Here is a 25,208-nt window from a genome sequence, read left to right as displayed (position 1 = left end):
TGGTTCTGCCTTTGACTGCAACAGATTCCTACTCGGAGGGGGAAAACAATGCGTCAGAGAGCCAGATCCCAAACATCCAAATCCCCAAATGAAAAGCCGTCTTGCACATCAGTCATGCTGGTCTGAAAGAAGGAATTTGCGTGAGATAACATGCTGACATAGTACTACAGTTTGGCCACATGTGCCATCCAGTGGTCGGGTGGTAGTGGAGATGGAAAGACGGTGGTTGGGGTGAGGGGATGACTGCAGAATCGGTCAGAGAGAGAGAGAGATGTGGTTCACCACAGCTGAGAGAACATTATTCTTCATTCTGGGCCTCTTTCATGTCTGCGAGACGTATTTTTCCTGCTGATCTTTCAGTAATTGGTGTGTACACACAAACGGTCACGCACTGGAGCATCCATGTCGGGTTCATGCTGGAGGAGAACTCAGAGTGGTGTTTACTTAAAGAACTGTTGAGTAGTCACCAAAACTAGTTGTCTTTGAAAATCAAACCTTTTTTTTAAATGAAGGATTTAATTCATATCACCAAGGACTGAAACCACTGCAGTGGATCGTTTTTATTAATGTCACGTGTGAGTCAGACCTTTAAAGTATCTTTTTTTGTTGGTTTATAGGTGAAATACAGTAAGAAATTCAGATTCTTGAAGAAAACCTGAGATCTGTCAGCTTAATGTACATAAGAACACTCATTTATTTCAGCTGTGATTTGTAAGCCTCTGCTCCGAAAGACCAGGTGCTTTGCAGGTGCTTAAGTAACTGAGGGTGTTTTTTCTGTTTATAAAAACAAAAGAGTTCAGATTTCAGCAGAACTGCTCAGCAAAGTCCAGTTTTTCATATTCACTTCTATGAAATCATTCTTTGATTGGTTCTGGGTCAGCTTCTGGGTCTCCGGCCTGAGGAAAGTAGCTGTTACGAGGGAGGTTCCCAGGGGGCGTTGTTCTGATGAGCAGCTCAGGGCAACAACTTAGTGTAAAACCATGTTAATTAAGAAAAGAAAGATCTTAAAACAGATGTAACTTGCTGGAACAAGACTGACAGGAACTGTCCTGTCAAAGACCAGTTTAACCAGAGGGGGGGCTAGAAGGACTCACTGAATCGGCTCATGATTTGATTCCTAATATGTTTTCTGTCTGTTTATTTGCACGTGAGCACAGAAAAAAATGCTGCATTTGTCTCCAAAGTTTTCAGAAACTGAAACCCTTTAAAGATTCCTGTTGGCATCACAGACCCTGATTAAAACTGAACCCCTTCCTGTTGATGGGTGCTGTGTGCATTTCTGATGTGAGCTTTATCAACAGCACTTTAAACTGAAATCTGTATCTCTGTGATGCTGAATCAGGAAGTCCCGGGCCGTAAGCGTCAGTTGCATCATTAGCTTCTCGTTGCTGTATAATATATGTGCTGCTGCGGAGGGAGAATGTTGAGACGGCGTGGTCAGCAGCTTCTCCCGTCAGCAGCTTCACCCGTCAGCAGCTTGGCTGAACTTATGTGTTAGTTAACCCTTTACTGCTGTCAGGGTCAGATTTTGGGATGTGGGAGCAGTAAAACAACCATAAACAACATTCCTTTAGACTCAAATGTTTTCCTTTGACCTTTTCTCTAGAAGCCTAAATTATTTTAAATGTTCACACTTTCATTCAGGTGCTGCAATTCTTTGTACACTGGGACTGTTTCTGGTCAAATTTGACATTTACGCTATAAAATACAATAATGTATTCTAATCATTATGACTTTTATCTTTTTATATCATTTTATATGAAAAACCACATTCTTTTAACTTTCTAAAACATTTATTGTAGATTTCTCTTACATTTATTATTATGAGATATGCACTTAGATAATCTAAATAGATATAAAATAGATCAAAATATAATATAAAGTTAGAAATGTTTTGTAAACAGTCCCTATTAGGACATTTTGGGTCAACATTGAGCTGAACCACACAGTAAAGGTATACAAATCTAACAGGATGTAAGCGTTATAGAAGGTTGAAGAGTCATGGACGGGCTAGAATGAGGCCTAACTGAGCTCCAACCACCAGGACGGCACAGTCGGTCAGCAATCTTTTAATTACCGTTACAAATAGATAAGTACATATGATGAACATAAAGCTCTGTGTTTAATCAGTTTTGCAGTGTACGTAAGTGGGTGCATACCATCTCACTTTTAGGAGAAAAACACCTGCAGAAGGATGCAGAAGTATCTAATCGTCCTATATCAGATCATGCATTTTATTAAAAAACTAATATTCTTGCCATTTCTTGCCACCAAACTAATATTAAAGCAGCGGTGAGCCACAGGAGCAGCTTGTTGAATGTTTTTCAGCTCCCTACACTCAGAAAGAAATAAGCTATATGGATTCATTAGCTTTTATCACTGTACATTTTGTGGAGAAAATTGAATTAAAGATAAAATATAAAGGAACAAATAGTATATTTTCCCAGTAAAAAACATGCAACAAAAAAAGGGGTTGTAATGTGTTCTTCTGTCCAGCAGATGGCAGAACAACACACGCTTCTGCAGGGCGGTCTGTCGTCAGACAACAGAGTCAGTGTGAGACTAAACGTTTTACAACATACTTTCTGCGGTTCGTTGTGCTTTTTAACACTCATGTCTTTCTCTGACACTTCTAAAGGAAGAGGAAGTCGTGACTAAAGAGATGGGTTATGATGAGTGCAAGATTAAGGCAGGTTGCATCATTTTCGTGGCTTGACAATTTCCTTCTTGCCTCAGAGTTGCAGCAGACTGAAGTTGCATCATGCTGAAGCCAACGAGATCTGTCTCAGCATGGACCACACTGGCCATGCTGGTGTTCATCTGTCTCAGCATGCCTTGTTCTTTAAAATGCCTGTTTGAACAGACACATTATTGTAGCTGGCAACAGTCAGCCCGATGAAATGCTGGTTTGCAGTAGTCTTATGCGTCAGTAACTGGATTGGCTCATTTAACAGACAACTGTATGTGCACGCTGCACAACTGCACAACCTTGCTCTCCTGAATGTTACAGTGCTGCCATTGCAGTTGTTGTTGTGGTTCATCGGCGAGCGCGGCAAATGTTGTCCATCACACAAAGAAAAGAGCGGCACCAGCGCTGCACCAACAAAGCAAGCCTCACCTGTGCAGAGAAAACGCTTGCAGAGACTCCAAGACCGTTACAGAGGTGCACTGCGGCACCTGTTGGGTTGATGGGTACTGGGCGCTTCTGTGACACCGCTGGTAGTATTACGTTCATCTTTATCGTTTGTAAATGCAAAGTGGTGGCCACTTTATCACTGGACCTGCCAGCTCAGTCGTAGATGCATGTACACACGCTCCGATATGGAGCCAACTGCTGCCAGATATATCAAACAGCTGAATGGGTTGTCAGCAGCGCAGTGCTATGGTCCAGCATGAAGATGCAGTAATACTGCAGCATGTCGGCAGCACAGCTTTGGAAGGGTGCGAAGGCATTCGGGGGAGATGTGAAGGTGGGAATGGTTAATGCACAGCGAAATGTAAGAAGAAATAATAGATTTTCAAATATCTATTCATTTTCTATCGCTTATCAGGAGTCGGATCAGGGGGGGGCAGCAGCCTCAGCAGGGTAACCCAGGCAGCCCTCTCCATGGTAACTTCATTAAGCTCCTCTGTGGGGATCCCATGGCATTCCAAGGCCGGTAGAAAAACATGGTCCCTCCGGTGTGTCCAGGATCTCCTCCCAGTGGGACATGGCCTGAAAACCTCACCAGGGAGGAGCCAGGAGGCGTCCTGAGTGAACCCCTGTGGATGGAGAGGAGCAGTGGCTCTGTCTACTCTGAGCTCCTCCTGGAGGATTCTGAGGAAACTCATTTTGCCCACTTGTACCTGTGAGCTCATTCTTTTGGCCACTACTTAGGTGAGGGTAGGAATATAGATTCACTGGTAAATTGACAACATTGCTTTTTGTCTCAGCTCCTTCTTCACCACAACAGACGGATGCAGCGTCCACAGGGATGCAGACTGATTCTCATTGATCCACCTTTCAATCGCCTGCTTCATCCTTCAATCCCTCGTGAACAAGACCGCAAGGTACATAACTCATCTACTTGGGGCAGGATCAGATCCCTTCATACGAGTCCTTCTCATGGTTTCAATGATCCTAGGAGCTCAGCTGTCCAGGCCTCCATGCCCCTTGGTAGGCCCACCTGAGGCAAACGGGTCCTCGGACAAGAGCCAGGCAAAGTGTGGCTAAAAAAAAACCTATATTGAGAGAAAACATTGTTCCCCCTTTACCCTTCCCTGGACTTGGGCCACCAGGCCCCCCCACTGGGACCAGGCCTGGAGGCGGGGCTCGATGGTGAGGGTCTCGTTACTGGGCCTGCACCCAATCCACCATCGCATGAGCTCACCAGCTCATGGGTCCATACGGGTCAGGTGCAGAGTGAGCTGGGGCGTTTTCAAATGTCATGAATGCAAAATGAAAGCAGAAACATACAAAAGACAAAGGACAGAACAGTAACGGTGGGTAAAGGACATCCTCGCGATACTACCTGTCCCACTCACACCGGTTTCCGCAGGTGCAGAAGGTACTGACCTAATCGCAGAGGGTTGTGATTGGGCTGTATACAATGACTCGTACAGTTCCCAGGAGCTACCCCGGCCCACACAAAATCCACGGTTCGGTTCACATCACGGTTTTGTGGTCACGGTTTTCGGTTCGGTTCGGTTTAGTTTCCTTTGTTTAAAATCAACACAAAAACAATGTCAACATATTTCAACTCTGAAATTTTTAATTGAAAGATGAGTTTTCTTCAGTCTTAAAAATAAAAGTACAGTGTTTGAAATACAAAGAAATAATGCTGGATTTCTTATAAAAACTTATCACTGCGCCATCTAAAATAACAAAATAAATAATCATTTTTCCACTTGAAATGAAAGTGCACTGCAGTGTTTGAAATACAAATAAATAACGCTGGATTTCTTATAAAAACTTAAAGTGTCACTGTGCCATCTAAAATAAAATAATCAGTTTGCCACTTGAAATTTAAGTGCAGCATACACCAACACTAACATACACTGCACTATTCAACACTGCTTTGCTCATATTTTCATGTTCTTTTGTGGGGTGATGTCTCTTCATGTGAGTCAACATGTTGGACGTGTTGCCGGCAGCGTAAATAACGCGAGTCGAACAATGCTTGCACACGGTGGTACTTTTGTCCACAACTTTCTTGCCGGCCTCGTATGTCACCCCAAACCCAAAGTGCCTCCACACTGCAGAGCGATATTGTGCTGCCGGTGCATCTTCTATTTCTCTTTTAACGCCGCCACTAGCCATCTCCACAACTGAGCTGCTAAACTTCTTCTTCGTGTGATTATTGCCGGCTGAGACAAGCAACCGCTACAACTGCATTCCGCCACCCGCAGGAGTGTCCCTGCTGCTACACTCCATTACTTCCATTATGAAAAACTGATAAAGTTGCGCATGCATATGAACCGAACGGCACACACACGCTCCGAACCGAAGCAGTTGTACCGAACGGTTCGGATTATTTTCATGAACCGTTCCACCCCTAGTTTCTACTGAAAACCCAACAACCGATGTTCACTGGAATTCCTGCTTCACTGCACGCCAGTTTGGGTTTCCTTCGTGGCTCTAGTCTGGGCCGCATCACACGCTTGAGTAGTGCCGCGGCGCCATTTCTCCCCCATTAGAATGGAAACCAAAGCTGAATCCAGAGGAACCAGAACCAGGACGGCTGGCCCGGATAGCTACAGGAAGCCTCCAGCCCACATAAACCCCCCAGTGAACTGTGGGTAAGGAGTGATATGTGCAGTGGGATGGAGGTGTATGTAAACACAGCGACAACCCCCCCCTGACGCTGGTGTCTGTCCCAGGGTGTGACCCCACTCACCCCTATTGTGCTCCCTTGTTTTGCATTATAACGCCACTGTTTACACTCACGCCCGGTCCGATGAGCACACAAAGGCGTTACTGTTTACTCCCGCTTCAGTCCTGTCCTACTGAAACAATGATTAAATGATATTGCTTTTAGTTTGGACTGTAATGAGCAGAGAATGCTGGGAAACATGCTGTTTGTTCTTGAACTCTAATCATTTCTTTTTTTGTAAACTAAGCTGATGATATGTAAGTTTCTTCAACGTGTCCTCAGGTCCAACGGCGGAGACCGTCAGACCGTCCAGGGACGGCTGGACGAGAGAAACAACACAAAAGTCTCTCAGGGGATAATCAGAAGGATTCTTGCAACAGCAGAGATGTGTTGGTACCCGCTTCAAAGCTCCGTTTGAGTTGAAATAACTCATTTACAAAGAAACATAACACGCAAATGAAATAACATTTAATCCCAGATCAGCTTTTATCTTGCTGAAAGACTCAGGTGGGGCACAACGCCAGGCTGTGTGTTGAGTGCTAACTAGCTGCTGTTTTAACTGCAGGTTAATTCAGTTGTGAGGAAATTGTGCAACTTGTCCACAACACGCATGTGGTACAAACATAGAAATACTACCACTAGCCACACAGAAACGAACACAACAAATGTAAAAAGAATTGAACGTAAAAGTTCCTGAGGGACACCAACTAGCGTGATGTGCTTCCATAGAAGATTATACGTCCTCGGCCCACGCCACAGTCTGAGTAGGGTGTAGCTCTAAACTCATGTTTGACATCTCACTTATGTCCTCATCTGGAAGGAATAAAAGTGCCTCGTACACCCTGAGATGCTTTGTGGGATCCTCTCGTTTTAACTTGTGGGTTTGAGGCGCCGCCCGCCTTAATCACAGACTCCGGCGCTGAGCTCCAGGGAGGATCCCCACCTCTGAACCTGGGTGTGTATCTCTGTTTGTGTTCACGTCCAGTGTTTATGTGCTGGCTGAACCGAGTAGACAAAGCAGACTTTACATGAGTTTAGCTGCATACACAGCCCCCCACCCCACCCCCCCAGGAGGCACAGAGGAAGATTAGCTGAATCCAGGTTGTGTAAGCAATGATTTAGGGCAGCCGTTGATGCCAGTCAGGTAGTGTTGACACTAGGGACGGTTTCGCAACGGTCGCTTCAAGTAACTCCACTGTTTCTCCATGTCGGGATAAATTAGAAAAGGATCCTTCAGACCAGAGAAACTAATTCACATTTGTTTTCCTCCCATAATACCGAGCTGTGGGAGGATGTCAGTGACGGCTCCTTCTCCCAGATGATGTTTCTTCAATTTCACTGAACCTGAAACCAAATGTATTCTCATTAAACTTGTGTGTAATCCAGTTCTCGCTGTTTCATTAGCCAAGCAACCAGCTTGTGGTCAGGCCAGGACCACGAAAGCACAAAGTCTGAGTAGGAGGACGAAATAAAAGTCTGGGAATTAAATGAAAATGAAGTTGAAGCAGCACGGTGAAGCCAGTTAGGTCATCGTCCACCGGCGCCCCCCGCCACTCCACAACTCGGTCTAGACGCTTGGCATTTATAGAAGCTGCTGCAAACAGCAATCAGCATGTGTAAATGCCGAGCCGACCGTCTCCCGGCAACGCTGCTTCCGAGCAGCTTCATAAATGTCACCTAGTGGTATTAAGACTTCTCCTAGCATAACATGAGGAAGTCGCGCTTGTTGAAGTAGCGCACCAGGTGCATTCAGGTGCAACATGTCTGTTGCACTTCAGTCGTTGAAAGAAATACAATAAATAAATAAATAACTCCAGCCTCGCCGGTCGCGGCCAGGCGCTCTCAAACGAAGGCTAACGCCACCAAATGTGACCTGAATGCAGTGAAATTTATAAAATGCTGTTATGTGTAGCGACTACAGCGTAGAAACGCTAATTGATAAAAGTCAGACACATACGTTATCGATCCCAAGACGAGAGGACGAAACAGCAGAATGCTAAAGACCTTTTCCAGCCCAATACGAGCCACATGTAAATGATAAACCTTCACGTGCTAAGTCATCAGTGCACTTCGGATCACAGCCGGTTTAAGAAACATTGATCCTCTGCATAGCTTATCAATGGCATTTTCATTTGTGGGAAAGCCACACTTGTTGCCCTCTCCAGCAGAGCCGGGCCTGCAGGCCGGTGCAGGAATGTCCCCCGAGCAGTCGGCGGGGACCAGCTGACCGGAGGAACGGTGGCAGCTCAAGCGAGCAAAGCTTGCTAAATATCGCTCTGAAAGTGCCACGAGTACATGCTCCTCTGAGCAGCCTAACGTGACGCTGACTTGCAAGCGTCCATGGTTTTTGATGCCTTTGCAACCGGAACGCGTGAGTTTGGGTGTGACGTCCTTCCTGATCTGACTTCCAGCTTCCAAGATCTCTGAATGGAGCATGACTCTGCTCCGATCCATTAACATCCTCCGAATCGGGATGGATCAGTTATCTTCTTTACTTATTAAGTAAAAAAATGTTACGTTTTTTTTGTTTTGTTTCCTATTTTGCCAGAACTACCACAACAACACGGCAAAAAATTATTATCATATATACACATACATATATATATATATATATATATATACTGTATATACACACACACAGGAGCACTTTGATTCAGCAGACTTTGCCTCTCGAGGTTCAATTAAAAAAAAAAAAGAATATAAATAAATACATAAAGATAAAATATGTACCGGTACACTGTATACGAGACAGAGCCACATTTACAGTCACCTCAGATTCGGGGAAGCTGTGGATCCCAGAAACCTGAACGTGTCCACAGCAGACACTCGTTTACATGCACTAAGAGAAAGTCGAAATCTTTCCTTAATCCGACCTATATCGAAGTTTTAAAAGTCGTGTTTACACCTTAGCCGGGTTGTAGTCGAACCGGACTGAAGATCTTGAGATCGAGCTTTTAGTGCCAGATAGTTCGTCCTAATCCGAGTTATTCCAGCATGTACACCAACCCACGCTTAGCCGAGCTACTGACCGCCCAGAGACCCCCCCCTCCGGAAGTGACGACACTGCAGGAGCAGGAATAACGACAGTCACAGCATCACAACAACACGGTACTAGAAGAAGAAGAGGGATACTTTGCTGCATCTCACCTGCAACATGATCAGCTTATTATGAATGACATTTACAGAGCTGCTGGATCGTTAGTGTCCATTTTTCCCATGTTGTCGTCCTTCATGCTTGTTTACTAATTGTACTGGAAGAACGCGAAAGTGCGTGAGGCGCCACCTAGCGTCGGAGAGTCGAACCACATCACTCCATAATCGATGGTTTTCTTGTACATGTATACTTGGATTTCTCTGAAACTCCTCTTTATCCTTAGCTAGATTGTTTCCAATAGCTGGATTTAGATGTGCATGTGTTGAGTGTTGTTGAGGATGGTGAGGGGAGGGAGTGGTGGGGGTTTCCTCCTGAAGTCCGGTCCAGCTCCAGGTGGTTCCAATAGCACCAGTACACCGCCTCCAGTCAAATCAAGCATTTTTGTTGTCATTCTGCTTCCACGTAACAACATGTAAACTGGTAACCACTCCGGGAACTCCGATGGCCGCGGTGTCTTCTGCACGCTTCAGGAGTTTCCCAGAAACCCAGGCTCAAATAGATGTAACCTTTGAGTTTGTAAGAGTAAATTAACAGCTTTGTTACTGTAAAACTTTCAGCGCGTTAAGAACTAATATTTACTTTATTATGCACATATCCAGTTATGATATCGACTTATTTCCAGCTGAAAGCTGCTGTCACACCAAAGCAAATCCTGCTGCGGATGAGAAAGGCTCAGCACTTCTACTCCTGCTTCATCAATGCCACGATTGTCTTAAAAAAAGCTTCACACTCTCGTCTTTCAGGAGTTTTATAATGTAAATGTTCAATATTTGCACACTTGTATTGATACCTGTTTTGTATTATTTTGTGTTTTGATCACCTGTATACCACTATAAAAAAATAAAAGATGAACCTTGAACTGTAGCTTTAGTGGGCTTCTGACCCTGCTGCGTCGAGCACTCGTGCACGTTTACCTACCAGTAAGCCGCCTAGGCTGTTAGTTAGATTCATTTAAGTGTTTGTCCGGAGCTACGAGAGATGGACGCTTCTCAGACTCTATGAGGAAGAAACCAAACAGCAAACAGGAACTCTACCGAGTTTCTGTATGTGTGGTTTTGTTCGTTGGAACTTGAAGTTTCTAAACGTCAGAAGCTGTGTCTGGTAAAACCTTGAAGTGTAAAATCCTCCTCCAGCGTCCTTCAAGTGCATTTTACATTGTTTTGAACCAACACACACTTGCCTGAAGCACAGAGCTTCACATTTGAAGAGCTTTAAATCTCCCTGTCTCAGACAATATTCTCTGTGCTTACATCACGTAGTTACACCCATGTGAGTAAATCATGTCGGCCTGTTAAGAGGATTGTCATTAAGTGCTTAAAACTCTGCCTTGGATAGGCTGAAACAATGGGATGAGCCCACTGGGGCTTTCTGCCCGGGTTGACGGGAAACACTGGGGACCTGATTTGCATTTCAAACATGTAGCATAACCATTGTAAACGCTGCCTAACTGCTAACGGACACTTTATCTCCGAGCCTGGTTGCTGCCGCAGCCAACAGAAATAGAAGACCTGAAATGAGATAAACGGGGAGAAAAATGCCAGACATTTCTGGTATTTTCTCAGGTTGTCACGCCTCCATACCACTGCAGCCTTAACACGGCTTGACCACAACATAAATATAGCTGGTCACTTCCCCTCATGGCGAATGTGACACTTGTGTCACTCATGATGGGAATAACCCCAACTAACTTTCCACGACAGAAATAACCGTGTGTTAACTGCATCTTATGGCAGGAAGACAGATAGTGTGTCTTTTTATTTGCATCTTAGTGTATATTTCTTAAGACACAAACACGTAAATATGACATTTATGACACTCCCCCCCTTTTCCCATGTAAACTGAGTAAAGGGCATCCTCCAGGCAAACATTTGTGGCCCCTATAAGACCCAAATGAGTCCCAGCTGGGACGGTCCGCTTGTACCAGCCTGATGCTGGTGAGTACCCCGTGGGTTTGCTTATGTGGTAAAGTGGGACCTAGCCTGGCCAGATAGGGGGACTGGTTCCTCTGGATCCAACGTTGACTTGCTCTGGTTGTCTCTTGTTGGTTGTATGCCAACACAATGATGTCTAGATTTATTCAATATCAATTTTTATGTTTTCATTATCAGTTTTTTTCAGTATCTCAGGGTCTTGTTCATGAGTGAGGGAACGATAGAGCGTGAGATTGACAGACGGATCGGCGCAGCGTCCGCAGTTATGCGGGCGATGTACCGGACCGTTGTGGTGAAGAAGGACCTGAGTCGAAAGGCGAAGCTCTCGATTTACCGGTCAATCTACGCACCTACCCTCACCTATGGTCATGAACTTTGGGTAGTGACCGAAAGGACAAGATTGGGGATACAAGCGGCCGAGATGAGTTTCCTCCGCAGGGTGGCTGGACGCTCCCTTAGAGATAGGGTTAGGAGTTCGGTCACCCGGGAGGAGCTCGGAGTCGAGCCGCTGCTCCTTCACATTGAGAGGAGTCAGCTGAGGTGGCTTGGGCATCTGTACCGGATCCTCCTGGACGCCTCCCTAGGGAGGTGTTCCAGGCATGTCCCAACGGGAGGAGACCCCGGGGAACATCCAGGACACGCTGGAGAGACTATGTCTCTCGGCTGGCCTGGGAACGTCTTGGACTCCCCTCGGAAGAGCTGGAGGAAGTGTCTGGGGTGAAGGAAGTCTGGGCATCTCTGCTGAGGCTGCTGCCCCCGCAACCCGGGAACGGATAAGCGGAAGAAGATGGATGGATGGATGGATGGATGGATGGATGGATGGATGGATGGATGGATGGATGGGTTTTTACGGTTGTTCCTTCTTACATCCATTGGTACTGCAGCCTTACCAATAGATGCAAGAAGGAACAACCGTAAAAACTAATGCTGAAAATCCTTTTTGAATAAATCTAGACGTCATCGTGTTGGCATACAACCAACCAGAGAATCCGAGTATGAGACTGGTCTCAAGACTAAGGGATGCTGGTGAATTACTGTTGTCAGCTTTGCAGTAAAAACCTGCTGATCCAAGGCTTTGAACTGGGCCTCCATCCTTTCTGAGTCACTGCATCAGACCCGCCCCCTGTCCTGTTGTGATTGGTTCGGTACGCTTCGTACCGGTGGAAGTAGCTTAGAATAGTGAAGATATCAGAGCTATTTCACAATGAAGAAAGGATCAATTATAGCTGTTAAGAAACCCACTTCGAGTCCACTTGGCCAACATGAAATGTGCCCATTGGGGTCCTATTTTTATCTCAGATGGACACCTACGTAGAAATGTTCGCCGGGTTGTTGTCTTTATTTGACCAAGTCTCTCACTTTCTTGGAAGTTGACTCAGTAGTGCCAGTAAAGCTCTGCAAACACACCGTTGTTTGCTCTTGCTGGTGCTGAGATGACGGGCCGCGGGGGCAAAGAGCAACGGGCTGTAAATGCTAACCGTGGCCAGATGCCGTAAAAATGGGAATTCCTGTTTGAAGGCAAACAGGAGCTCCAGTACGACAGCGTACTTGTGAACCTGTTTCATTTGTTCAGAGCTTTCATCTTTACACAACGTCTTTTTTTTTTGTTGATACAATTCAGAAAGTCAGCTGAGGAATGGTGCAGGATGTAGTACGTGATAATTCAGCACTTCACCTCCTGTTCACCACCAAGAAGTTGAGAAGCTGCTGCGTTATCTAGGCTTACGGCCGCCACATCCGCTGCTTTTATGTTGTAAACAAATAACTTTTGTCTTCTGAGATTCTTCCTCACTGAAGCATGAGTAAGAACAGTACTTTCAGTACTATCGGATGTCCTTTGCATTTTTACACACATGTAGAAACAGTCAGTTGTGGTTTTCCACTTTGTAGGGATCCTAACTTGATATTTGATCTTAATTTAGTAAATGCATTGAAATGCATTTTTATTAAATACATCAACATCTCTTTTGCAAAACAGCACATGCCAACGACAAAGAGGTTCTGAAATGCTTTAGTTACTTTCTTTTCCCTGACAGATGTAAACATTCAGTTTAAACCAGGTTCACCGACAGTCAGTAGGTCAGCGCTTTACAGGAAGTGGGAAATGAGCTTTTAAGGGAATCAGTTGTAGGACTTGTTGTATCTGTGTGATGAACTTCCTTCAAAGAAGAGAGAAAAATGAGGAAATTAAACCGCACCTTGTAAAAAAAACACTGATAACAACATGCCCGGTCCTTCCTTCCTCCCCGCTGCTACCAGACTGTACAACCAGGCCTGCTCACAGTAGTAAACGGACAACGGACAGTAATAACAAAATGTGCAATATCCTACCTCTTTTTTGCACTGTATTTTATCTCATACTGCACTATTTTTCTTCTCCTGTATATAGAAATATATAAAATATATATAAAATATACTATTTATGTTATGTTTATGTAATAATTGCTCGAGGGTCATGTTCTGGGTCTCTGGAAAGCGCCTAGAGACAACTTCTGTTGTAATAGACGCTATATAAATAAAATGTAATTGAATTAAATTATATACTGTTTATATTTTTTAATTATATATTTTTTTACTTTTTTAGCCTTTTTCTCTGCATGTGTGTCTTGTGTGTACTGCTGCTGCTCAAAGTGAATTTCCCCACTATCTAATCTAATCTAATGCCCCAAAGAGGACATCAAACCAGTAAGTAGGGCTAAAATAAAGGATGAAGATGATATTTTCTTCCTGTAATCAAAAAAACGTACTTTAATCACCGGTAGCTTTATTTATGTTGTTCATATCAGATCCTACTTACTCTAATTCCTGTGGACTGTGATGCGTTGATGAAATAGCTGTTAATTATTAATAGACGCCAGCAATTCAAGTTCGACAGTCTGTGACATTTGTAAATGTAAAAACAAACAAACAAGAGGACGGAGAACTTTAGGGGATTTTACTTTAAAGGCTGACTTATGGTTCTGCGTTACACCAACGCAGAGCCTACGCCGTAGGTCTGCGTTGGTGTAACGCGGAACCATAATTCAGGTCAAACTAATACAAGTAAGTGGACTTATTTTCATAAAGCGCCTTTCTACAAAGAAATTTACATTTTACGTCTCATTTATTCATTCACACACGCACTAATATACTTGGGTAACAGTTAGGCACCAAATATAATATATTTAATTTTATCAGCCGGCAAAAATAAGAACTTTATTGATCCCACATAGGAGTAATTCATGTTATATCAGCTATAGAGAACAAGGTAGTGCCGAAAAACAATATATATCCCCCCTCACAAAAATAGACATATTTTTTCATCAACAAAACAACATAACCAGCACTGCTCACAGTAGACCACAAACAATCTGACAATAAATGTACATACTAGAAAATAATGTGCAATTATGTAAATATCCATCTGTAAATATCCGTCTGTTATTTTATATACCAGTATTTCTTATTATTTCTTATTATTATTTCTTATTATTATTATTATTATTATTATTATTATTATTATTATTATTATTATTATTATTATTATTATTATTATACCAGTACTGTTTATAGTGTGTCATACTCTGATATTATTACTGTATTATTATTATTTCTATTGATGCCTCTTGTTTTGCACTATCCCCTTTGCTGCTGTACACTGCGAATTTCCCCGCTGTGGGACTAATAAAGGATTATCTTATTTTATCTTAACAAATTAAAAAAAATTCGAATAACAAAATAACATATTTGAACCATTTTTCAGACAATAAAATAACAATAACAATAAAATGTAATGTAATGTATAAAAATGTAAAATATGCTTTGTTGATGAGAAAATATGTTTCTCTATTTTTCTTATTTTTGTGAGGGGAATTCATGTAATTTTTCTTTAAAGAGTGAAACTTTAAAATGCAAAATGCAAAATTACATCAGCCGATCTGACCAATCACGCGGTCGGGGTCTGTCTACGTCACATTCCAGCGGGCCAATGAGCTGCGCCCACGACGGTAGAAAAGCTCGCTCCCGCAGCCCGGCTGTAAACCAGCAGCTGACGGAGCTCCGTCACCGTGCCCGCACAGAGACAGCTCCAGGCCGCCGCTCATCATCCTCTCACCGCTGGACGCGCGTCCCTCTCGGACCTTAATCGGGACAGACATGGTGGTGGTCGCGGCTCCGCACAAGCTGCTGCTCATCTCCGGCCAGCAGGGCGTCGCCCCGCTGCTGCCGTCGTCGGCGGCGAGCCAGGCGTCGTCGGACTCGGACTCCAACACGTCCACGGGGCCGCCGGTGCGGAAGCGGCAGCGGCTCACGCACTTGAGTCCGGAGGAAAAAGCCCTGCGCAGGTCGGTTCCGCGGACGATATCAGTAAAATAAAAACCAAATATCTTAAGATTGATGACGCCAGTATTTGAAACTGGGTCAAAAAAACAGACCCTAGTGCAGATAACTGCATCACCTTTGTACTTTGGACGCTGTAAAAACCCCTATCAGCCCCTATCAGGGCCGGTGTTCTGACATTTTTTGCTGCTTTGCAAAAAAATGCTCCCTAATGGTTTTCTACCTTTTGTAGAGCTACAATTTTACTGTGTTTTACTCCCTAGCCCACTTCCTTTCCCCCCCAAGTGGCCGTCATTGTAAATAAGAATGTTCTTAATGACCTGCCTGCGTAAATAAAGGCCAATGACTGAATGAATATCAAATAAAGCCATATAATTGTTTTTTTCCCCTCTTTATTGTATGTTCACAAAGTGTAATGCTATTCATGTCATGGGTAGTGTATTTTGAACGATCAAATACTCAACATCCCATATTATTCATTTTACATCGTACAAGAAATGATGCAAACTTAAATTAAAATCAACTGTGCACATGCGCAGAACCGCAAAGAAGCATTTCTCGGCAGGTAGCAGAAATGGGCAGAACACCGGTGCTGCTGCTGCAGGCAGGGCCGGTCCTGGATCTGCCTGCGTGGCAGGAACATGGCCGGTGATTGCGCAAGACCGCGCATCAGAGTCAATGACGGTGGATGACTAGAGTCAGCATCATGGAAAAGAAGTTAAGGCCGTTCTTTTTTTTTTTTTTTTAATCTTTTTCTCTCTCTGTCTTCTGTTTTTTTTTCCAGGAAACTCAAGAATAGAGTTGCAGCTCAAACCGCCAGAGACAGAAAAAAGGCCAAGATGGGGGAGCTGGAACAGCAGGTCATAGAGTTGGAGCTGGAGGTAGATGTTTGGATTTTCTCCTGGATCTAGTGTTTTTGTCAGCTTGTTTCAATTTTAGTTTTAGTCTATTCTTTGGGTCAAACTATTTTAATTTTTATTAGTTTTAGTCATATTCATACTCCTTTTAGTCGTCAAGTTTCAGTCGACTAAAAGTCTGAGCATTTTAGTCTTTTAGTCAGAATTGTCCAGGACCATTTTAGTCTAGTTTTAGTCAAAGATTGTATTTAGCCAAACCCGTTTTACAATTCAAACAAGGTTATCTTATTATTATATTATTGTTACCTTATAGACTCAAGAATACATTCATTCCAGATACAGAAGACTCTAGATTGAGTTTACAACATATTTATTTTTCCACATTTCTCCCCATCTTTTTCTTTTTCCACGACACATTGGGTTTTCTTTTCCACGTCTATGTAGGAAAGTGTATCCAAAGATGGTCTCTTCTTTTTCTCCCACCCCCAGAGAAGATCCCCACATGGCCGTCCATCGGTCCCTTTCTCTATTTAACTCTGTTTTTAATTGACGTCTATTTTTTTTCCTGTTTTTTGTGACCTCGGATTGAGGAAGTGACGTAAACAACGAGGAAACTACTTAAAAAAAATGGACATTAAGGATCTTTGTTATAACATTTCATCTCATTTTGTTCAACGAAAATGAAGCCACATTTAAGCAGAGTTTTTATTTTGTAATCTAGATTTTAGTCTGGTTTTTATTCGTCTACAATATTGCATTATAAGTTTAATTATTGTTATCGTCACATGACCAGCATTTTTGTTGCGTCTCGTCTCGTTTTCCTCAGGTGATAAAGGTTCGTTGACGATATTTGGTCATTTTTGTTGACGAAAGCATCGTTACCTCCATCCCACCCAGTCATGTACACTGCAGTCATGCATTCTCAGAAATCAGTACCAGATCTCAAAACAGAAATAAATTATACAAATCTAGCATTTCAATGTTTTGGTTTTGCATGATTTCTTTTTCTTCCCTGGTTTCACTTCTGGTTCTGACTTGTTCACCCTTCACTCCTCAAACGGCAAGTTTCACTAACTTCTTTTCCTTTTTTCTTCTTCTTCTCTCCCAGAACCAGAAACTTCACATTGAAAACCGGCTGCTTCTGGCAAAAACCAACGGCCTGTTGACAGAAAACGAGGAACTGAGACAGAGACTTGGGTTGGACACCCTTGACTCGAAACCGGAGGTAGGACCTCGTGCTGAGTTCATAGGTCACCCGGGCTGCAGGGATTCTCACACATAAATGTTCTTATATTTATTTTCTCCTCCCCCCCAAAAAAGGTTCAGACGCTGTCTACTGGGAACGAAGCAAATTTGGGGATCGGGTCTTCTGAGTCCGCAGCACTCAGGCTACGTGTGCCTCCGCAGCAGGTGCAGGCCCAGCACCCCCCAAATCTGAAGACTTCTCAGTGGATACAGATGACCCTGATGTTACAGACAATGAGGTAAATAATAATGAAGAATACCATGTAGTAGGGCTGGGCAATTTTGGACAAAAATAAAATCCCAATTTTTTTTTTTTCTCTCTGAAAACCCGATTTTCGATTTTTTTTTTTTTTTGGTAAAACTACAAAAGACGATGGAATAAATTGTTTCAAATATATTATCTTTATTTTTAAAGAAAAATAGCAAACAAATTTCCCTATTGGGAATTAAGTGCAATTGAAAGATACTGTAAATCTTCCTTGAGTTTAGTAAAGTGACAACATTTACAATTTTCTTGACCAAACAAAGATGCTGTAATGCAGCCAGCTGCAAAAAAGGAAAATCGATTTTCCGATTTTTTTTTTTCTCCTTTTTTTAACATCGTCTTGATTAATAAATCTGATTTAGATTTAAAATCAATTAATCGCACAGCCCTACCATGTAGTAATGAACAACTGCAGTGTATCTTACTGGACTGACCAGCTTCTCCTCTCCCCCCCCAGTCTGATTTGCTATTGGGCTTTCTGGACATCCTTGACCCGGAGCTGTTCCTCAAGTCTTGCGAGCAGGCCTGCCAGGAGTCGCAGGTGCTGCTGGCTGGAGGGGGGGACCCAGTACCTGCCGCCGCACCTGCAGCTCTGGGGCCCCCACCAGTTAAGCTGGAGACCCTTAATGAACTGATCCACTTCGACCACATCTACACGAAGCCCGTGGAGGAGGAGAGCAGCGTGCAGTGCAGCGACTCGGAGAGCAGCGCGGACGAGAAGACGCAGCAGGCCGCCGAGGTGGTGCTGGTGGAGGAGGAGACCGTCTGCATCAAAGACGAACCCGAGGAAGTGGTCATCCCCGCCTGCAGCGGCCCCATGGATGACCTCTTCCCCGGAGTCTCCGACCCCGCCCTCGGCGCCAAGGAGGCCTGCCTGGCCGACACCTACAGCGACTCTGGATACGAAGGGTCTCCCTCCCCTTTCAGCGACATGTCGTCCCCCCTGTGCTCCGCCGGCTCCTGGGACGACATGTTCGCCAACGAACTCTTCCCCCAGCTCATCAGCGTCTGAATCCAGCCCAACATCCTGTAAATACACATCAGAGCTAATGTGTAGCTTCACCTGTAACCCCCCACCGCCAGCCAGAGCGCCTCTGAACCGGGCCGTTCATGGGCCGGGCCGTAGTGCAGAATCAGCAGGGCCGTACCGCTGCTGACGCTGCCCCCCCGTGGGGCAGACGGAGGGAATCACGGCTTCGTCTCGGCGTAACTTCATTACGCAGGTTATGGTCGCCGGCGAGCGGGCTGCTCCGTTCTGGCTGGGATGTGGGTGGATTCCAGTATTTGTACAAATGTTTTTCTCTGGGGGGGAAGGGGGACCCATCGCTTTAATATTACACTTTATTTATTTGTGTATTATGCTTTCGAGTCAAATGTAAGCATGTAAACGTCTTCTAATTCTTGACTGCTCTCCTGGTAGTATAATTACTGCATTAAAAAACTTTTGCATCGCACCTTGTTTCCTGCTTCAATCGCGTCTACAGAGGGACGAGGACGCCCCCCCCCACCGGCCTATTAAAGGGCTTGATTTACTATAAATACGCTTTACAGGATCACCTCCACTGAATAAACACAACACTGATATAATTGGATCTTTGTGGGAGGGATGGCTGTGCAGCGAGAGACCCACTGATGTGGATGTGTGAGGGTGAGGGTCAGTAACCCAAATGCTGCAAACTAAAATGTCTAATGCCAAAGTCTTTCATGAGATATTGGTCCCTTTCTGGGGTTTATGGCATCGTGAGTCTAGATTCAGGTACAGCCCCCCCCCCACCAGAACTAGTCAAATATTGATTATTCAACCATCACAAGCTGAAAGTGGGTCTGAAACGGTTTTGGTTGTAAGACACCTGCAGACATAACATGTTTTAAGGGGTCCGACTGCATACTTGAGCTGTTTAGCTGAAAGTTCTTGATTTTGCCGTCTGAGATTTACAACCCGTCACCGAACTGTTATCATAAAAACATTTCAGTCACGCAAATTACAGTGAGAGTGCCGAGTGTTTGGCATTCCTCTGTCAGGGGCTCCAGGTGGGTCGGTGCTGGTTCCAGGACGGGTTTATCTAGTTATTCGTTAAACCTTCGAGTCATATTGCTCTAATCTTAGTGTGAAGTGCATTTCTGACTCTTGTGCAGTAAAACCTGCTTCTCTGGAGGATTGTTGTATAACAGTCCTGATGCACGTGGGAGCAGAACCGAGCAAAAATAGGTCGTTTTGGTGAGAGGAAGAGGACTTTTATTCTCATGAGTAATTCTGGACGGTAGAGGAGACACTTGTCCCTTTCTGAAGTCACTGTTATGATTACGACCCCCGGCTGAATAAAAGCCCCTGAAGTCCCGGATGATGATTAGATCAGGTTCTCGACTTCGGCACAGCCACAACCAGGCAGCATGTGGGAAGTCCTCCCTTCTTTCTAACAGGAGCTAATTTCAATTTGGTGAAATTACTTAGAAAGGCTCGGGAACGGACCTCCACGTCGTGGGAGGTTAAAGAAAGCCGCACGGGCCTCTGACACAGATGTGAGTCGGCTACCTGCGAAGTGCGGTGACGGGCTCCGAATTTCCGTCGCATCAATCCGACCACAGCAAAGCTGAAGCGAGACCTCACAGCTGCCGAGCTGAAACTGAGAAGTATCTGCCGGAGGTTTCAACCCCAGGACGTAGGTTCGCTTCAGGATACGAGAGCATTTATGTTTCAATTTCGATTCGATTTGTTTGTATTTTTTTATGTTCTGTTAAAGAGAATTCAGACAATTCTGCATGAGAAATAGATTAATAAAATAAAAGACTCCCGTATGGAGAAGTTTCCAGGCGACACAGAGGCTGGTAGCGCTGTAGTTTCTGTCGGCGAGGCGGTGGCGCCGAACACCCCGCTCTTCACTTCTCTTATCTCTTCCTGTTGAGGAATTTCTGCCAATTCAAGGTTTCTGCCAAAGTTCCTGTCCGGGCAGCGATAAATGATTGTTATGCTCATTAATCTCAGATGTACGGGATCTTAAATGGCCCCAAAATGTCCCACTACCACTCCATAGTTTATAAAATCCATCAACCGGCACCAGAATCTCCAAGGACAACAGGGGAAACGCTGTGGGACTTAACTTTTTAACTATTTATTCATGTATTTATTTACAGATCATTCGGGGAACATTAGTGCAACCGAACAAGCAATCTGGCAGAGGTAGATAAAGTCCTCAAGGGTCTTTTCTACTAAACTAAACTAACTAAATCAAACATGTTTAAGTCTTTAGTCTCGTCTTATTCCAACTGTGTCAATCCAAAACGCAATTTGTCGTCTTTCGACTCAGAAAGGAACCTGGTTACGAGTAAATGACCCTGTTTTGAATGTCAAACACAACTATTGGTCAACTCTGGGCTGCAGTGTACAGTTCTGGCCTGTTGAGTTCAGAGGTAAAAGGAGGCATTTTAAAGGTCTTTCTTTCAACGCCTGTATGTGATCACGAGCAGCCGTTTGTTTCATGCACTTGAAGCTGAGCGGATCGGTTAAACATGGCTATGGCTTCCCCTTATTAGCTCCATTCAGTACCACCACCACCATCATCTAGTATAAGTATATAGGAACCCGAGTATCTGTGACTCTCCAGCTCAGCTTGCAGGAACCAGCGTCCCGCTGAGCCTGAACTAAGTCTGATCATGTCAACACTTTCCAGCACTTTATAATCCCACGTTCTTCTGAAGTAATATGGGACGGCTACATCTTGGACTCGCATCCCTGCTCGGTATCGCTTTACAGCTCTGTGGCTCATCAGCACCGATGGCTGACGATGGCTATCGGAGCTCAGCGAGCATCACGAGAAATGTAAAAAACAAAGTTAGAACAAGAGGAAGAGAGAAAAGGGAACGACCGCTGTGAAAGTTTCTTTAAGTGGCGAAGAGCTGATTTTAAAGCAGATCAGCTGATCAAATGTCATACATGTCCACAGTTTGGGAGACAAACCATTTGATCACTTCTGGACCGTAGTTTCCACGTTGTTGCATCTTCGGTATTCGGTGTCAGAGCCTCTGCACAAACCCCCCCCCCACTCAGCTCGGTGTACCCGTGAATACTTGGATTATTACTTTCTATGTTTATCCAGCAATCGGTTGTTTCCTGAAGTTGCCTCCTAAAGCACCTCTGCACCGGCGCGCAAACCGACGTCGTTCTGGATGTCAAAGTTCGTGCTTAAATTAGAGCCGTACTCGTCACGCCAACATGACACTGTTGTCACTTCTGCACGGATTTGGATAAAGCTTGCGGCCCCGTCTCGGGTTCCTGCGCTCAGCAGTCTTGTGGAGAGGATTGCTGAACCTGCAGCGGCAGCTGCCGCGTCAACGTAGACGCGGGTTTGCAGTTGGGACTCTCAATCTGCACGAAAAATGTGCGTTTAATGTTAATAAACCTCGGAACTTCAGTTAGAAGCATCTTAATTCAGCTGCAGGACAACGGCGGGGACCAGCTGATCAAACAGAGACCACACCAATCATGTGTAGCACAAACAAGAGGTCAAGGGAGTTCTTGGTGCCTATGATGCCTCATGTGAGGAGGAGGGGGGGGTAAATGCTGCTGGCTGGGGGTTACACACGCTGAGTGAAGGGCGTTCAGTCACCTGATCCAAATAGGGCCTGCAAATTGCTTCAATGCTCCGTCAGTCCTCTTCATTCAGAGGTTCAGAGGTCGATCACAAGCTGGGGAACAAAGGGGGGGGGCACAGCTCTGGTATTTAGGACACATTATGAGTAGAGGCTTGTTGACCCTGTTCTCCAGCTCCATGGGCGTGTTCCTGATCCTGTAACAGTCAGAAAGTCTAAATAACTGCACGCAGCGTGTTTTTCCGGATTTCTGTCGGGTCACACGGTCCAGGTGCCAACATACCTGCCGCTCTTTTCACTCGCAGGACACAGAAATCGTTTTACGATCTCGACATTCCTGTCTTTGTATTACGACGTTAACCATTTCATCATCTCAGTTTCAAAGTGGGAGGCGCCAAGAAGCACACAGCCGTTTGTTTGTGTTTCATTTTGCAACTACACTTCTGCAGCGAATGAGAAGAAACATTTACAGCTTAAAAGAGGAACATTTGAACCCTTTTCTTTACTAGAGGTTTTAATCAAATATCTATGACATGTTTTGGTCAAAATACACTCCCAACATTAATCTGTGACTATTGCACATGTTTGTAACTCTTCCAGACCAGTGCTACCACTTTTTACTCATATTTTTTAATGTGTTGTGTGTTTTTTATATATCGTGTTCGATGTTGGTTTGTTGTAGCTGCAGCAGCTCCACACATAACAGACGTGGGGAAAAGATAGCTAATGGTTTAACTTTTCACCGCTATCCTGCTCGGAGGCAGAACCACGGAGGCCAAGTATCTGAGATAACAGTAAAAGAGTTGTCGGCTCACTTGGATCGCGGCTGTAGGACGACCAAACATAACCTTCCACTGTATCCCACAAACAAACACTCACACAGACCGGGGTCGGATCATTCACACGGGTTTTATTCCCCAATCTTCAGATAAAACTGGTTTGTTGAGGAAAAAATATGAACTCTATTTGTAGCTGCAGAGGAAAAAAATTATCCCACGAGAAAAACAAAAATATTGCTCATGCCTCAGAGCCTCTTCTGCATAATACACCGGTCAAAAAAAAGAAAAGAAAAAAGTAAGAGTAATACAAAACATGTACTGTATGTTGTACTATTATACAAATTTATTGAAACACATGGCGAGTCAAACATCTACCAAAGCAGCTGCCAAACACTCCTAAACAAGGTAGCCGAAGACGTCGGTTGTGCAGAATTGTGGCAGTAAATCCCTACTAAAGAGTGGAGCTCCGACGAGGAGCTCCACTCTTTAGTAGGGATTTCATATGGATCCAAACCGTTAATAATCATTATTTTCTCCATATACTGGTCCCTGGCTTCCTTGTTCCTTGAGTATCCTGGTAAATTACAGTTCCTTTCCGGCATTTTAACATCTTTTTTTTGCGTTCCGTCTGTTCACTTGGTGCTACTACGCTGCTACTACACTGTTTGTTTACACTCACTCACTGCCAAAACGGCCGCCGCGTCCCAGAATGCACCTTGGTGACCAAGCCCTAAAAGTTTCTTACTTGAGTTTAAGAGTACAGTATCCCTTAAACTGACACCAAACAAAGTATAACATCCACCGTTATATACGACAAGTTTTTTTAAAGATAAATACTGTATTTACATTTTACTTATTCATTTTTTCATTTACTTTTTTTTCTCTCATATTTTATTTATTCACTTGTTTATGTGTCATTCTCCCTACTTCTGTTAATTTCACTGGAATTTTATATTTATTTTTTTGTTACATATATTGGAGCACGAGCATGTATACAGTACAGACCAAAAGTTTCCTTCTCACTCAAACAAATGGGGAATTGTGTGCAAACTTCTGTACTGTATATACAGTATATAAATACGTTTCTAGAAAGGCTTTTCGGCGTAGCTCGCATGCTGTAGCAGGATAAATGCAGGCAAAAGATTTGCATCAGTTGGGCTCAAGTTACAGCTATTTTTACACGGCCTCTGGATTGAAAATAACCTTTACAAGGATGCACATCCTTCACAGCGAATGGATGGAGATACATACGCGCCGCTAAATACAGAGCTTCTTCAGCCCCAGTGCTTTGCTACGACCTTCGGCTGCTGCTGGCTGGTGGATCAGTTTCATCCTCGTGTAACGGGATGAAAAGGCTGCTCAAGTGACCGATGTAGCGAGGCAGAGGAGTGAAACCTCGGCCTCTTTGTGCTGCGTGGCCACGTCCTAGTACTTTTACAGGACAACAACATGTGAGGTCATGTCATCAACAACACGGATGACCCAGATGACGGCGGTGACAATAATCCGACCTCAGTCTTCCGGTCATCTGCTTCTCGTGTGGCCTCGCTGATCATGGTCGTCATGGCGCCCCTGTGTGTGGATGGAAACATGATTAAAAAAACAGTGTCCTTGTTCAGACCCGGATGCTGACTTGTGCAATGGCCGATGACGCACGTGCGCCAGCATGAGCTCGCAGACGGGCTCACGCTCAGCGTCAGTGGTCGCCGCTGGCAACAAGGATTTGATGCCTGCGCGGTCCACACCACTGAGCTGAAACCCTCTGAGGCGGGGGCGAGGGCTGCTCGGGGGGGTCAGGTGTCCCTGGAAGTCAGGAGAATGCAGCTCCTACTAAGACTGAGGCTGTGCCGTAGTGTGTATCATGCAGAGGTGTCAAGTAACGAAGTACAAATATTTCATTTCGGCCTTTAAAAAAAACTATCCAGTTAAATTGCTCCATCCGGATAGAGTGAATTTGGTTGTGGTTGTTTCAGATGTTCTTGTCCAGTTTTGTTCTTACATCCGTTCCCTCAGATTCCTGCAACTAAACTTGGATGTACATTCCAATAAAGGTTAGGATAAATGATAACATGCCTCTGAAGTTTGACTTTTTGCACCATTACAATACTTATAGGCAACTAGTCATCATATCTGCTGCTCTCTGAAACACATGTTAATGCTCAATAGTACACATATATGGTTCTTTAATATATTTGCATTATACTAAGATGCATTCATTTCA

The 25,208-nt window shown here is 44.3% G+C and overlaps 1 protein-coding gene across 1 annotated transcript; it reads left to right on the top strand.

Moving 5' to 3' along the window:
• Nucleotides 1-14,941: 14,941 nt before the first annotated feature.
• xbp1 (X-box binding protein 1) lies at nt 14,942-19,075 on the top strand. The gene is given in 6 exon segments (XM_061730555.1): nt 14,942-15,259; nt 16,039-16,135; nt 17,220-17,336; nt 17,432-17,509; nt 17,512-17,595; nt 18,079-19,075. Coding segments are annotated over 6 exon segments (1,119 nt in total). The 5' UTR covers nt 14,942-15,071; the 3' UTR covers nt 18,634-19,075.
• Nucleotides 19,076-25,208: the final 6,133 nt, after the last annotated feature.

Source organism: Cololabis saira, chromosome 9 (assembly GCF_033807715.1).
Source record: "Cololabis saira isolate AMF1-May2022 chromosome 9, fColSai1.1, whole genome shotgun sequence".
Lineage (NCBI taxonomy): Eukaryota > Metazoa > Chordata > Actinopteri > Beloniformes > Belonidae > Cololabis > Cololabis saira.
This window is presented reverse-complemented; position numbering and strand designations above follow the sequence as displayed.